We start from the raw sequence: 14,114 nt of genomic DNA, 5'->3' as shown, positions 1-14,114 counted from the left end.
GTTTGTTGGTTACAATGCAATTTCATTGCCAACACTTTAAGCGCTGTTTCTAAAGCGTGATTTTTCTATAATGTTGGGTTGCACAAGAATGCAACTATTGCGTTATAGAAGACCTACCTGTCCCTTATTTTCCAGTACTTCTGGTGTTATTCCAACCATGTCCTCCTTCAAGCCTCATTGAAAAGGAATTGATAGCTTGGATCATTAGAGGGGTAATGTGTATGCAGGTCATGAAGTTATGGCTTGAAATTTAAAACAATTTGATGCTACTGACGGCACATAACATTTCATAGATGCATAGATATCCAGTTACTTCCACCCTTAATCTATTGATACTTGGAAATGGAAATAGACAAGTAAATTGGGGGAAGTTACAGATCAACTGTGATATAGCTGTGTAACAGAATGGGCTCAAGGGGCTGAATGGCACGATATTGGGAAGACAGGACTTAGTCTCAACCTTGACTATACCATTTGTGTTTACATCAGTGACAGGTAGATTAATGAGAACAAAATCAATGCACTTGTTCACTCATTTCAAGACTCACCACTTATTTAAATTTGGTGAGGTATGTATGTTCTTAGAGGCCTTGCTAGCTCAGTAAGGGGTGGTATCACAATGAACATTGAAATCTTGAAACCAGAATACATTCTGTGTATTTGCAATCAACAGTTCCTCCTCCAAATAGTGTTCAGCAAAGAATCCTCATCGATAAGTGGAAGAAAGGCAATAATTAGTCATCAAGAGGAGATTTCCTTGCTTTACTAGATCTGGAATCAATGTTGAGGCAAGGCATCAAGTATTTGCAGTTCACCAATAATGTTGCAAAGAGACCAGAGGCCCAATTTTAGTCAAGTCTTGAGTTTCTTGGCTTGGATTCTTGCTGGAAGCATGCCATTATTTAAAACAGTCCAGATGAATCTGTAAGCTCATGAACAAGGTTGCAGATTTGCTCATGTTTTAAATGTTTCCGTTTGATAGTTAAATAATGTTGCATTTGAAGCTCTTTTTCAAATTGGTTGTATTTTCCAAGTCTTTTCCCAAGTTTAATCTCTTTATTGTTCTGTATTCAATATTTGGATTACAGTTTAGCCAAACAGGTGTTGGCTTTAATGTTCCAGGAATGATTGATGTGGAACTGGAGAACTTGAAATATAAAAAAGAAATATACATCATTTAACGACAAAATCGTTGTGCAGAAGTTGTTGAAAAATGCAAGCAATTGCTAATAGTACAGCAAATGTTTCACATTTTATAGTGATAAATGTGATACATAATTGAATTTTATCCATTCTAATTAAATTGATGACTTTTCAATGTACCTTTTATAGAATCCCTACAGTGTGGAAACAAGCCATTTGGCTCAACAAGTCCACACCAACCCTCTGAAGAGTAACCACCCAGACTCATTCCCCTACCCTATTAGTCTACATTTCTCCTGACTAATGCACCTAACTTACACATCCCTGAACACTATGGGCAATTTAACGTGGCCAATTCACCTAATCGACACATCTTGGGGACTGTGGGAGAAAACCGGAGCACCTGGAAGAAACCCACACAGACACACGGAGAATGTGCAAGCTCCACAAAGACAATTGCCCAAGGTGGAATCAAACCCTGGGACTGTGAGGCAGCAGTGCTAACCACTGAGCCACCATGTCACCCAGTCATTCCACAAGGCAAAATGCTAGCAGTTATATTATCAGCTGATCAAACTCATTGAAATACTATCAGATCTATATGATAGAAGCAACTTCCTTATCTGATTTTTTTCTAATCAACCCCTTCTTTTGCTTACTACCACCAACTCCTTAAATTCTAGCAGGTGCTGAGATTAACAAAACAGAAAATGTAACATGAAGTAGGACAGGAGTAGCCATTGAGTCTGCTCTGTCATTCCAATGGTGAAAATGAGGACTGCAGGTACTGGAGATCAGAGTCAAGATTAGAGTCGTGTTGAAAAAGCAGAGCAGGTCAGGCAGCATCCAATGAACAGGAAAATAGACATTTCGGGCAAAAGCACTTCATCAGGAATGAGGCAGGGAGCCTCTGGGGTGGAGAGATAAATGGGAGGGGGGTTGGGGCTGGGGAGAAGGTAGCTAAGAGTGGAATAGGTAGATGGAGGTGGGGATGAAGGTGATAGGTCGGAGAGGAGGGTGGAGCGGATAGGTGGGAAGGAAGAGTGGCAGGTAGGACAGGTCATGAGCATGGTGCTGAGCTGGCAGGTTGGAACTGGGGTAAGGTGGGGGGAGGGGAAATGAGGAAACTGGTGAAGTCCTCATTGATGCCCTGGGGTTGAAGAGTTCCGAGATGGAAAATGAAGTGTTCTTCCTCCAGGCGTCAGGTGGTGAGGGAATGGCGATGAAGGAGGCCCAGGACTTGCATGTCCTTGGCAGAGTGGGAGGGAGAGTTGAAATGTTCGACCATGGGGCGGTGGGGTTGATTGGTGCGGGTGTCCTGGAAATGTTCCCTAAAGCACTCTGCGAGAAGGCGTCAGTCTCCCCAATGTAAAGAAGACCGCATCGGAAGCAACGGATACAATAAATGACATTTGTGGATGCAGGTGAAATTCAATGGATGTGGAAGGTTCCTTTGGGGCCTTGGATGGAGGTGAGGGGGGAGATATGGGCGCAGTTTTTCCAAATCCTGCGGTAACGGGGAAGGTGCCAGGAGGGGAGGGTGGCTTGTTGGGGTGGGGGGTGGGGGGGGTTGGGCGGCATGGACCTGACCAGGTAGTCACAGAGGGAACGGTCTTTGTGGAAAACAGATAGGGCTGGGGAGGGAAGTACATCCGTGGTGGTGGGGTCCATTTGTAGGTGGCGGAAATGTCAGTGGATGATGCGGTTTATGCGGAGGTTGGTGGGGTGGAAGGTGAGGACCAGGGGGGTTCTGTCCTTGTAGCAGTTGGAGGAGTGGGGTTCGAGGGTGGAGGTGCGGGACTTAGCTGAGATGTGTTGGAGGGCATCTTCAACCACGTGGGAAGGGAAATTACAGTCTTTAAAGAAGGAGACCATCTGGTGTGTTCTGTGGTGGAACTGGTCCTCCTGGAGCAGATACGGCGGAGGCGGAGGAATTGGGAATATGGGATAGCATTTTTGTAAGAGGTAGGTTGGGAAGAGGTGTAATCCAGGTAGCTGTGGGAATCGATGGGTTTGTAAAAAAATGTCAGTGCTGAGTTGGTCATCATTGATGGAGATGGAGAGGTCCAGGAAGGGGAGGGAGGTGTCAGAGATGGTCCAGGTGAATTTAAGATCGGGATGGAATGTGTTGGCGAAGTTGATGAACTGCTAATCCTCCTTGTGGGAGTATGAGGTGGCGCCGATGCAGTCATCAATGTAGCGGAGGAAGAGGTGGGGAGTGGTGCCAGTGCAACTATGGAAGGTGGACTGTTCTACGTAGCCGACAAAGCGACAGGCATAGCTGGGGCCCATACGGGTGCCCATGGCTACTTCTTTCGTCTGGAGGAAGTGGGAGGATTTGAAGGAGAAATTGTTAAGGGTGAGGACCAGTTCAGCCAAATTAATGCGAGTGTCAGTGGAAGGATACTGGTGGGGACACCGGGAGAGGAAGAAATGGAGGGCTTGGTGACCCTGGTCATGGCGGATGGAGGTGCAGCACCACTCTAATCTTGACTCTGTCATTCCAACGTCTGATCTGCTAGTGGCTTCATAACTTTTAACTCCCTTTTTGATGAAAGATTTAATTCATTCTTGAATACATTCAATGACCCAGCATACACCAATCTCTATGAAACAGAATTCTGAACACTAACATCTATTTGAGAGGACAAATTCCTCCTCATCTCCAGCTTAAATGGCAGACCCTTATTTTTAAGCCATGCCACTTGTTTTAGATTTCCTCATAAAAGGAAACATCTCTCCAGCATCTAACATGTCAAACATCTCAAAAATCTTATCAGTTTCAATAAGATTACCTCTGTCTTCTGAACTCCCACTATTAATTCCCCAGTCTCATCAGGTGAAAGAGCTTAGTGAAAGTAATGTTTACTTTAGCCATACTCTTCCTTTGAATATACCTGTAGAAATTTTTATTTTGCATTTGCACATGCTTTTCATAACTTCAAGGCAAGATGAAGTTTTTTTTAAATGATGCATTCGTCATTGTAAAGTAGAAAAGGTGACTGTTATATTCTTGTGACTTAACTCTATCTTTAGATGACCACTGTTGGTGCCATCCGTTAATATTTTTGATTAATTTGTGGGATGTTTGCATAACTGGCTCAGCCAGCATTTACTGCCCATTCCATGTTTCCCATGAAAATGTGGTGGTAAGCTGCCTTCTTGAAGTCCATGTCATATTGATTTACCCATGGTGTTGTTAACAAGGGAGTTCCAGGATTTCTACTTAGTGACTGCGAAGAAATGGTGATATACTTCCGAGTCAAGATGATATGTGGCTTGGAGGGGAACTTGCAAGTGGTTGTTAAGTTAGGTTAAATCTCATGGGATCCAGGGAGAGCTAGGAGAAAGAGAATACTGCCGATGCTGGAGATCAGAGTCAAAAAGTGTGGTGCTAGAAAAGCGCAGCTGCACAGGCAGCACCTGAGAAGCAGGAGCGTCAACGTTTCGAGCATAAGCTCTTCATCAGGAATTAAGAGCGCCACACCAGGGAGAGCTAGCCAAATACATACAAAATTGGTTTGAAGGTAGAAGACAGAGACTGGTGGTAAAGGGTTGTTTTTCAAACTGGAGGCCTGTGACCAGCATTGTGCCACAGGGATCAGATGGCACACTGCTGGGTCTACTGTCATTTGCTATTTATATAAATGATTTGGATGAGAATTTAGGAGGTATGGTTAGTAAGTTTCCAGATGACACCAAGATTGTTGATATAGTGGACAGTGAAGAAGGTTATCTGGGTATACAGTGAGACCTTGGTCCACTGGGCCAGTGGGTTGAGGAATGGCAGATGGAGTTTAATTTAGATAAATGTGAGGAGTTGCATTTTGATAGCTCAAACCAGGGCAGGACTCACACAGTCAGTGGTAGGCCCTGAAGAGTGTTATAGAACAAAGAGATCTAGGGTTACGGGTATATAGCTTCTTTAAAGTGGAGTCACAGGTAGATAGGGTGGTGGAGAACACTTTCAGCATGCTTGGTTTCATTAGTCAGAGCATTGAATACAGGAGTTATGATGTCTTGTTGTAGTTGTACAAGACATTGGTAAGGCCACATTTGGAGTACTCATCCAGTTCTGGACGCCCTACTATATAATGGATATTATTAAACTGGAAAGAGTGCAGAAATGGTTCACTAGGATGCTACCTGGACTGGACAGTTTGAATTATAAGGAGAGGATGGATAGGCTGGGACTTTTCCCATGGAGCATAAAAGACTGATGGGTGACCTTATAAAGTTTCATAAAATCATAAGAGGCATAGATAAAGTAATTAGCTTACAGCTTTTCCACATGGTAGGGAAGTCTAAAGCTAGAGGGAAAAAGGTTTAATGTGAGAAGGGGGATACAAAAGGGTCCAGATGGGCATTTTTTTTCACGCAGAGGTTGGTGAGTGTCTGGAACGGGCTGCCAAAGTTAGTTCTGGAGGTAAATACAGATCTGTCATTTAAGAAACATTTGGACAGGTATATGGGTGTGCTAGGTATGGAGGAATATGGACCAAATGCAGGCAAATAGGACTAGTTTAGTTGTGAAAATGAGGCAGCATGGACAAGTTGAGCTGAAGAGCCTGCTTATTTGCTGTAAACCTCTATGACTCTATGACTCAGTGGTATACAATTATATCTGCTGCCTTGGTCCTTCTAGGTGATAGAGAACATGGACTTGGAAGGTGCTATCTAAGAAGCCTCAGGGAGTTATTGCAATGCATCTTGTAAGCAGTACACACTGTTGCCACTATGCATCAGTGGTAGAGAAAGTTAAAGTTCATTGTGCTGGATGAGTTACCATCAAGTGAGCTGTTTTTTTCTGGATGATATTGAGCTCCCTGAGTGTCATTGAAGCTTGCATTAGTTTGTGCAATTGTGATGTATTCCATCACTTGATATTTACATTTTGGATTGTAGACATCGTTGGGGAGTCAAGTGGTAGTTACTTACCATGACTGAGCCAGTCTTGATGGTGGACATTGAAGTCCCCAACCAATAGTAATTTTGTACGCTTGCCACCTCAGTGCTTCCTTCCATTGGGATTCAACATGGTAAAATACTAATTCATCAACCAAGGGAATGTTTGTGTGGGGGGGAGACAGTAGCTGGTAATCAGCAGAAGATTTCTTTACCCACTAAAATAAGACAAAGAACAATGGATGCTGAAGATCTGAAACACAAACAGAAATTGCTGGAAGAACTCAGCAGGTCTGGCAACACCTCTGCAAAAAAAGCAGAGTTAACATTTCAAGTCTAGTGACACTACTTCAGAAACTCCTGAATTTTAGTTTCATGGTTAGCATTACGACCGTTTTTAATTCCAGGTGGATTGAATGAATTAAAATTTCACCATCTGCCATAGTGAGATTAAAACCTATGTCCCCAAATATTAGCATGGATCTACCACTAGGCCATCACTTTCCCTGTTGCTCACCTGAACTATCTGCGGTTTCTTGGATAGATAGTTCTTCCTGCTGGTATTAGTCTAAGCTATCGATACCATGTGGGGAAAGATGCTCACACACCACCTTATGCAGGAGATAGGCTCAATCTTGATGAACAGTAAATAGGTTCATTACATATTATTTAATAGCTAATTCCATTACATCTGAGATAAATGATATTCTCTTGTGAGACATTAGGCTCAACCTAAGAGTATATTCACATTTCTACTAGTACTATATTTTCACACAAAATTGAGAAACACAGAATTCTAACAACACTGGTTAACTCCTCCCAGAAATAGTACTTCAAATCCTGATCAATAGAACCTATCACACGATATCAGTTAACCCTTTCAGGTCCTAACTATCTATGTAGCACGGTAACTATTTTTTGCTTAGCAATGAGACAGTAGTTCAAATAATCAGTTATTGTAATGTTCATTAAGAGATAATATGGGCTGGGACACAGGAAAGAACTCAACTTATTTCCTTCAAAGTAGTGTTGTGAGATATTTTGCATCAATATGCTATAACAGAACTATCAATTTAATAAAGGCAAATCACTGCCTATGTTAAAAATCTGAAACAAACACAAAGAATGCTGAAGAATTTCAGCAGATTGGCAGCATTTGTGGAGAGAGACATTTCAAGTCCAGTAGTTTTTAAGATCTTCAGTTTAATATCTCATCTACCCTTTGTTGTGTTATCATAGATTATATGCTTAAACACTAGAATAGGATTTGAACACACTCTTTAGATTCAAAGGCAACAATGTTATCCACTAAGACAAAGAATAGAGAATAAGGCTATTTTCTAAATGGAGAAAAGCTTTGAAAATCTGAAGCACATAGGGACTTGGGAGTGCTGGTTCAGGATTTTCTTAAAGTTAACATGTAGGTTCATTTGGCAGTTAAGAAAGCAAATGCTAAATTAGCGTTCATTTTAAGAAGACTAGAATGCAAGAGCAGAAATGTACTGCTGAGGCTGTCTAAGGCTTTGGTCAGAAAATATTTGGAATATTGTGATCAGTTTCGGGCTTTATATGTAAGGAAGGATGTACTAGCATTGGAAGGGGTCCAGAGGAGGTTTACAAGAATGATCCTAGGGATGAAGAGCTTGTCATACAAGGAGCAGTTAAGGACTCTGGGTCTGTACTCGACAGAGTTTGAAACGATGAGGGGGTATCTGATTGAAACTTATATAATATTGAGAAGCCTGAATGGAGTGGACATGGAGAAGCTGTTTCCACTAGCAGGAGAGACTAGGACCCAAGGGCACACTCTCAGAGTGAAGGGATGGCCCTTTAGAACTGAAATGATGAATTTCTTCAGCCAGAGGGTGGTTAATCTGTGGAACTCATTGCTGCTGCAGGCTTTGGCATCCAAATTATTGAGTGCATTTAAAACATAGATGGGTTCTTGATTGATTAGGTGATCAATGGTTCTGGGAAGAAGGCAAGAGAAGGAATTGAAAAATATATCAGTCATGATCAAATGGCAGAGTAGACTTAGTTGACTGAATGGCCTAATTCTATTCCTATGTCTTATGGATTTATACCAAGCCTCCAAATTGCAAGATGCTGAGAACTTCTATGCTTTGCTGTCATCATATTCCTACATCATTAGCTCTGGTGTGCCCCATTTCCCCTCCCCCTGTTTCATCATGATGATTCTCATCTAAAAACACATTCAATTGCATATATATTGTTTCACAACATGCACCTCAATCTCAGCATCACCTCTTTCAACTCCGTCATTTTTTGCCAAATTATCAAGCTGCTTATCTAAAATCCATGTGTGTCTTCTTCCAATTTAATAATGGGATGAGGAAGGCAATTCTCTTCAGTCCTGGCTAAAACTCTCTTGTTCACCTACCAAATCATCTCTCTCTCTGGCAGCCATCTGAGTTTGAATAAGGCTATTTATAATCTTTGTATCATATTTGATCCCAAGATCAACTTCCGAACATATGTTCACACCATCATTAAAACCACCAATTTTTTTAAAAATTCCTTACAGTGTGGAAACAGGTCCTTCGGCCCAGCAAGTCCACACCGACCCTCCAAAGAGTAACCCGCCCAGTCCCATTTCCCTCTGACTAGTGCACCTAACATTATGGGCAATTTAGCATGGCTAATTTACCTAACCTGCACATCTTTGAACTATGGGAGGAAACCGGAACACCCAGAGGAAACCCACACAGACACGGGAGAATGTGCAAACTCCACACAGTCACCCAAGGCTGGAATCAAACCTGGGACCCTGGTGCTGTGAGGCAGCAGTGCTAACCACTGAACCACTAACCATGCAGAGGGTGGCACGGTGGCTCAGTGGTTAGCACTGCTGCCTCACAGCGCCAGGGACCCGGTTTCAATTCCCACCTCGGGCAGTGTCTGTGTGGAGTTTGCACATTCTCCCTGTGGATTAGTCAGGGTTAAATGTAGGAGAATGGGTCTGAGTGGGTTGCTCTTCGGAGGGTTGGTGTGGACTTGTTGGGCTGAAGGGCCTGTTTTCACACTGTAGGTAATCTAATCTATTTCTTTCTCCATAACATCACTTGACTCCCCTCATCCATGTCTTTGTTACCATTCACCTAAATTGATCCATTGTATTCCTAGACTGACAGCCTCCAAAATATGCTGCCATATCCTTCTCATACTAGTTATAATATTGCAGGTAGCTATGGCCAGGCAAACATGTAACTTTTGAGAGCTAGGTGATGCTATCCCTGTGACATCATGCCAAGTAATATTCTTGTTCTAGCCCTAGTATGAATGACAGTAATTGTACTTTTTGACATGGCTAACTAGGAAGAGTGCGCCAATAATTGTGCCTCACTGTTCCACAAGCCGCCCAAAATCTGCAAATATATACAATCCCAATGAGGCCACAAAATGACCCATTTGTCTGACTGCTGTTCAGGACAAAAGCAATTCTCATCAGGTTTTGTCAGCAAAAAAAAATCTTTATTTTTATAACACACTTTTAAAAAATGGAGAAACGAATTGGTTTCTAATTTACTACCGTGCAACTTAAAGTATACCCTTTCAAAACCCTTAACTACATATATATTCAGTCACCGTGAAGACAAAAAAAGGCAAGCTGTTTAACATATGTACTTCAAATGGAAAAAGAATCTAGACAGGATAAACAAAATACTGAAGATCAAAAGTCTAGGCAACAGGATGGAAAGCTATATTTCACGCAATCCTTTTTATTTTAACAAATATAATATACTGATATTTGTAACATGACAGTTGTTCTTTGATTAAATAATTGATCAAGTGGAGTTGGGTCTTGTTTCAGAATTTAAAAAAAAATTTAAGCTTTCTTGGTTAATCTATCCTTTTTCTGTACAGAATGAGTAAGAAAAGAGGAGAGGTAGATACTTTCTGTTTGCAGGTTCTGGCTGTTTCTTTTTTTGCTGCCCTGCTACATAAAGCTTTTAATAATCTGCAGCTCAACCAATCAGACGAACCAGGAATGAAGAGCTTATCATGTGAGAGCAGTTGAGTTGAGAAGGATGAGGGGGGAGTCTGATTGAAACTTACATGAAACTGAGAGGCCTGGATAGAATGGTCTGGAAGAAGTTGTTTCTACTAGTCGAAGAGAGTAAGCCCCAAGGGCACATCCACAGAGTGAAGGAACAGCAATTTAGAATTGAGATGAGAAGGAATATTTTCAGACAGGGTGGCTAATAAAGAATTTAATTAAAAGATCCTCTGTGCTAATGAGTATCAAATTCTCTCTCCCATGGGTAATAACTTCTACACTAATCAAAATACTGATAAATATTCAGATAAAACTAAAGAACATACCATTGATGCGCTATCAGGTAATGGGCAAGTGTTCAAAGTCATTGTTGCAGGACAGCAACACCTTCAAACTTTTGACTCCACAACAGCAATAACAATAGTTAAACAAAAACAATGGGACAGCTAAGTCATGGGGTGCAGTGTATGATCATTTACAGAAGCAGTCACCAACATTCCATAACAAAATCAATCTAAAGGCAAAATTGACACCAGTGTGATTACAAACATTATCCTACCACACATATTAGATGCTGGCAAATGGCACAATGTGAGAAGCCCACACGTGGCAAGCTCACTGTCTACAGTGGATTTGTTTATAAAACAAGAAGTTATCAACAACTTTTAAACATAGCTGTCAAAAGATTCCCAACTCCAGAATAGACACTCCCCTTGGCTTACAAGCCCTCTACCCTCATGTGTTTCAAAAACTTGTCTAATTCACTATTAGGATGTAACTGCATTAGGATGTCAAAATTTGGCCTCTGGTGTAAATCCTTTCTATCATATGGATTATGGTGTGTGAAATGTACTAAAATCCAAATTAAGAGATATTTTAGTTTGCTTGAGTGATTTAATTAAAAAGCATAATTTAAATTGTAAAATCATCTTTTAATTGTGCCAGGGCGAACAAGGTCTTCCAGGGTTTCAAGGACCACCTGGACCACCAGGACCTGTGGTAAGTAATGGGGCCACAACTGTTCATGTTATGCATTAATGATTTGGATGAAGGAACTGAGGGCATTGTTGCTAACTTTCCAGATGACACAAAGATAGGTGGAGGGGCAGGTAATATTGAGGAAGTGGGGACACTGTATAAGGACTTGGCAGGTAAGGACAGTGGACAAAGAAGTGGCAGAATACAATGGGGAAAGTGTGAAGTTGTGCACTTTGGTAGGAAGAATACTTTCTAAATGGAGAAAGACTTCTGAAATCTGAAGGACAAAAGGACTTGAGAGTCCTAGTTCAGGATTCTCTTAAAGTTGGCATGCAGGTTCAGTTGGCATTTAGGAAGGCAAATGCAACATTAGCATTCACTTCAAGAGAGCTAGAATACAAGAGCAAAGATGTACTGCTGAGGCTTTATAAGGCTCTGGTCAGACCTTATTTGGAATATTGTGAGCAGTCTGTGGGCCCATATTGAAGGAAGGATGTGCTGGCATTGGTAGGGATCCAAAGGAGGTTTGCAAGTATGATGCTGAAAATGTGTTGCTGGAAAAGTGCAGCAGGTCAGGCAGCATCCAAGGAACAGGAGAATCGACGTTTCTGGCATAAGCCCTTCTTCAGGAATGAGGAAAGTGTGTCCAGCAGGTTAAGATAAAAGGTAGGGAGGAGGGTCTTGGGGGAGGGGCTTTGGAAATGCGATAGGTGGAGGGAGGTCAAGGTGAGGGTGATAGGCCGGAGTGGGGTGGGGGCGGAAAGGTCAGGAAGATGATTGCAGGTTAGGAAGGCGGTGCTGAGTTCGAGGGATTTGACTGAGACAAGGCAAAATGAGGAAACTGGAGAAATCTGAGTTCATCCCTTGTGGTTGGAGGGTTCCCAGGCAGAAGATGAGACGCTCTTCCTCCAACCGTCGTGTTGCCATGGTCTGGCGATGGAGGAGTCCAAGGACCTGCATGTCCTTGGTGGAGTGGGAGGGGGAGTTAAATTGTTGGGCTATGGGGTGGTTGGGTTGGTTGGTCCGGGTGTCCCAGAGGTGTTCTCTGAAACGTTCCGCAAGTAGGCGGCCTGTCTCCCCAATATAGAGGAGGCCACGGATGCAATAGATGATGTGTGTGGAGGTGCAGGTGAATTTGTGGCGGATATGGAAGTGTCCCTTGGGGCCTTAGAGGGAAGTAAGGGGGGAGGTGTGGGCGCAAGTTTTGCATTTCTTGCGGTTGCAGGGGAAGGTGCCGGGAGTGGAGGTTGGGTTGGTGGGGGGTGTGGACTTGACAAGGGAGTCACGGAGCGAGTGGTCTTTTCGGAACACTGATAGGGGATGAAGAGCTCATCATGTGGGAGGATGAGGGGGGAGTCTGATTGAAACTTACAGGATACCGAGAGGCCTGGTTAGAATGGTCAGGAAGAAGTTGTTTCTACTAATAGAAGAGACTGGGTCCCAAGGGTACATCTACAGAGTGAAGGAACAGCAATTTAGAACTGAGATGAAAAGGAATATCTTCAGACAGAGTGGCTAATCTGTGGAATTCATTGCCATAGCAAGCTGTGGAGACCAATTCATTGAGTGTATTTCAAACAGAGATAAGGGGATCAAGCACTGTGGGAGAATGCAGGAAAATGGGACTGAGAAACAGACTTGATTGAATACCAGAGCAGACTTGATGGGCTGAATGGCCTATTTCTGCTCCTGTATCTTTAAGTCTTATGGTCTTTTGAGAATTATGTTCTGTTTATTAATGACGGCCAACTGTTATAGTTAAAAACATTTAAGTCTTTGGAATTCTACATGGAAGTACATGGTTAACCAGAGTGAAATAGAAGCTTTCCTTTCAAACCAAAAATACACTGCAAACCCTAAGAAACATATTTAATTATGTTCATTAAAGGAACTCATCTTGTTGAGTGACATTATAATCTTCCTGTCAAGAACTGTTATTTCATTATGAATTTTTTTTGTTTGAATACCACATATGTTATTTGCATTTCAGGGTTCTAAAGGTTTAAAAGGGGAACCAGGCCTACATGGTTTTAAGGGTGAAAAGGTACATGTGAAATCATTCAAAACTTTGTAAATAAAAATTCGATGTATTGCTTTAAAAATGTAAAATTAAATATTTAAAATCTAATTTTTATACCACTTTTTGTGCAAGGGTTCAAAAGGTGACAAAGGTTCTCATGGTTTTCCTGGAATACGTGGATTTCCTGTAAGTTTAACTTACTTTATACTTGATATTAAAACGTAAAGTGTGTAAAATGTTCACAATAAAACAATTGCAGTAACATCTGTTTACATTATAGGGGCATCAAGGTGCAAGTGGGAACAATGGCTTACCTGGAATTCCTGGCACAAAGGTTTGTGAATTTTAAAATTTGTTTCTATCCTGATACTGTAATTGCTGAAATGAAAACATATTGCCAGAGATTTTCATCTTACAATAATCAGGATAAATGCAAGAATGCCAAATATCAAACAGTTTCAATGCAGTACAATCAAAACTGTATTTCTACAATATTGTAGAAACACTGTAGGAGGAAAAGGATGCTAATGTTTTTGGCAAATCAACTCTGATTAGTTGCCATGGAGAATTATTACCCATTCTTCTGGGTAACTTAGAAAAGGCACAAGACATTAAAAAATATTTTTGCAGAGAATGGGTCCCTGCGAACGTCAATTTTAGCAAGTGGAAATCAGCCATCCTATAAGCTCCATTAGTTATGTTAAATTGGTTGTAAGTGTGGCTGTTAGAATATTCAGGATTGTTCAGAATGTGCTTCTTATCTGCTGAACCACATCCAGAAGTAACCATATTCTTTTGGCTTTTGCAAACATGGGCTATTTGAGTATGATCTGTACTCTACCTGTTACAAACAGTTGGAGAAGCAAGCTACACAAACAGCATTAAAATATATCTTTTATTAACCAATCATCATGATAAAAGTTTTATTATATCTGATAAACTTGGGGTTACAATTGTAACAGTGAACTTGTCATTACAATCTGAAACTGACGTTTCAGAAATTGCACAGTTAAATGAAATGGAAATCAAGAAATTGTTGCCAGTGATTCC

General features: G+C 41.5%; 1 protein-coding gene across 1 annotated transcript in view; it reads left to right on the top strand.

Annotated features, from left to right (window-relative positions):
* Positions 1-14,114, top strand: part of col21a1 (collagen, type XXI, alpha 1) — a 474,425-nt gene that overhangs the window by 226,680 nt on the left and 233,631 nt on the right. Inside the window, exons 12-15 of the mRNA XM_087979161.1 lie at positions 11,012-11,065; positions 13,035-13,088; positions 13,197-13,250; positions 13,345-13,398. Coding sequence (XP_087835287.1) covers positions 11,012-11,065; positions 13,035-13,088; positions 13,197-13,250; positions 13,345-13,398 — 216 coding nt within the window. The remainder of the gene's footprint in view (positions 1-11,011; positions 11,066-13,034; positions 13,089-13,196; positions 13,251-13,344; positions 13,399-14,114) is intronic.

Source organism: Chiloscyllium plagiosum, unplaced genomic scaffold (genome assembly GCF_037043375.1).
Source record: "Chiloscyllium plagiosum isolate Xiang-an unplaced genomic scaffold, Cpla_swu_hap1 HiC_scaffold_3, whole genome shotgun sequence".
Classification (NCBI taxonomy): domain Eukaryota; kingdom Metazoa; phylum Chordata; class Chondrichthyes; order Orectolobiformes; family Hemiscylliidae; genus Chiloscyllium; species Chiloscyllium plagiosum.
This window is presented reverse-complemented; position numbering and strand designations above follow the sequence as displayed.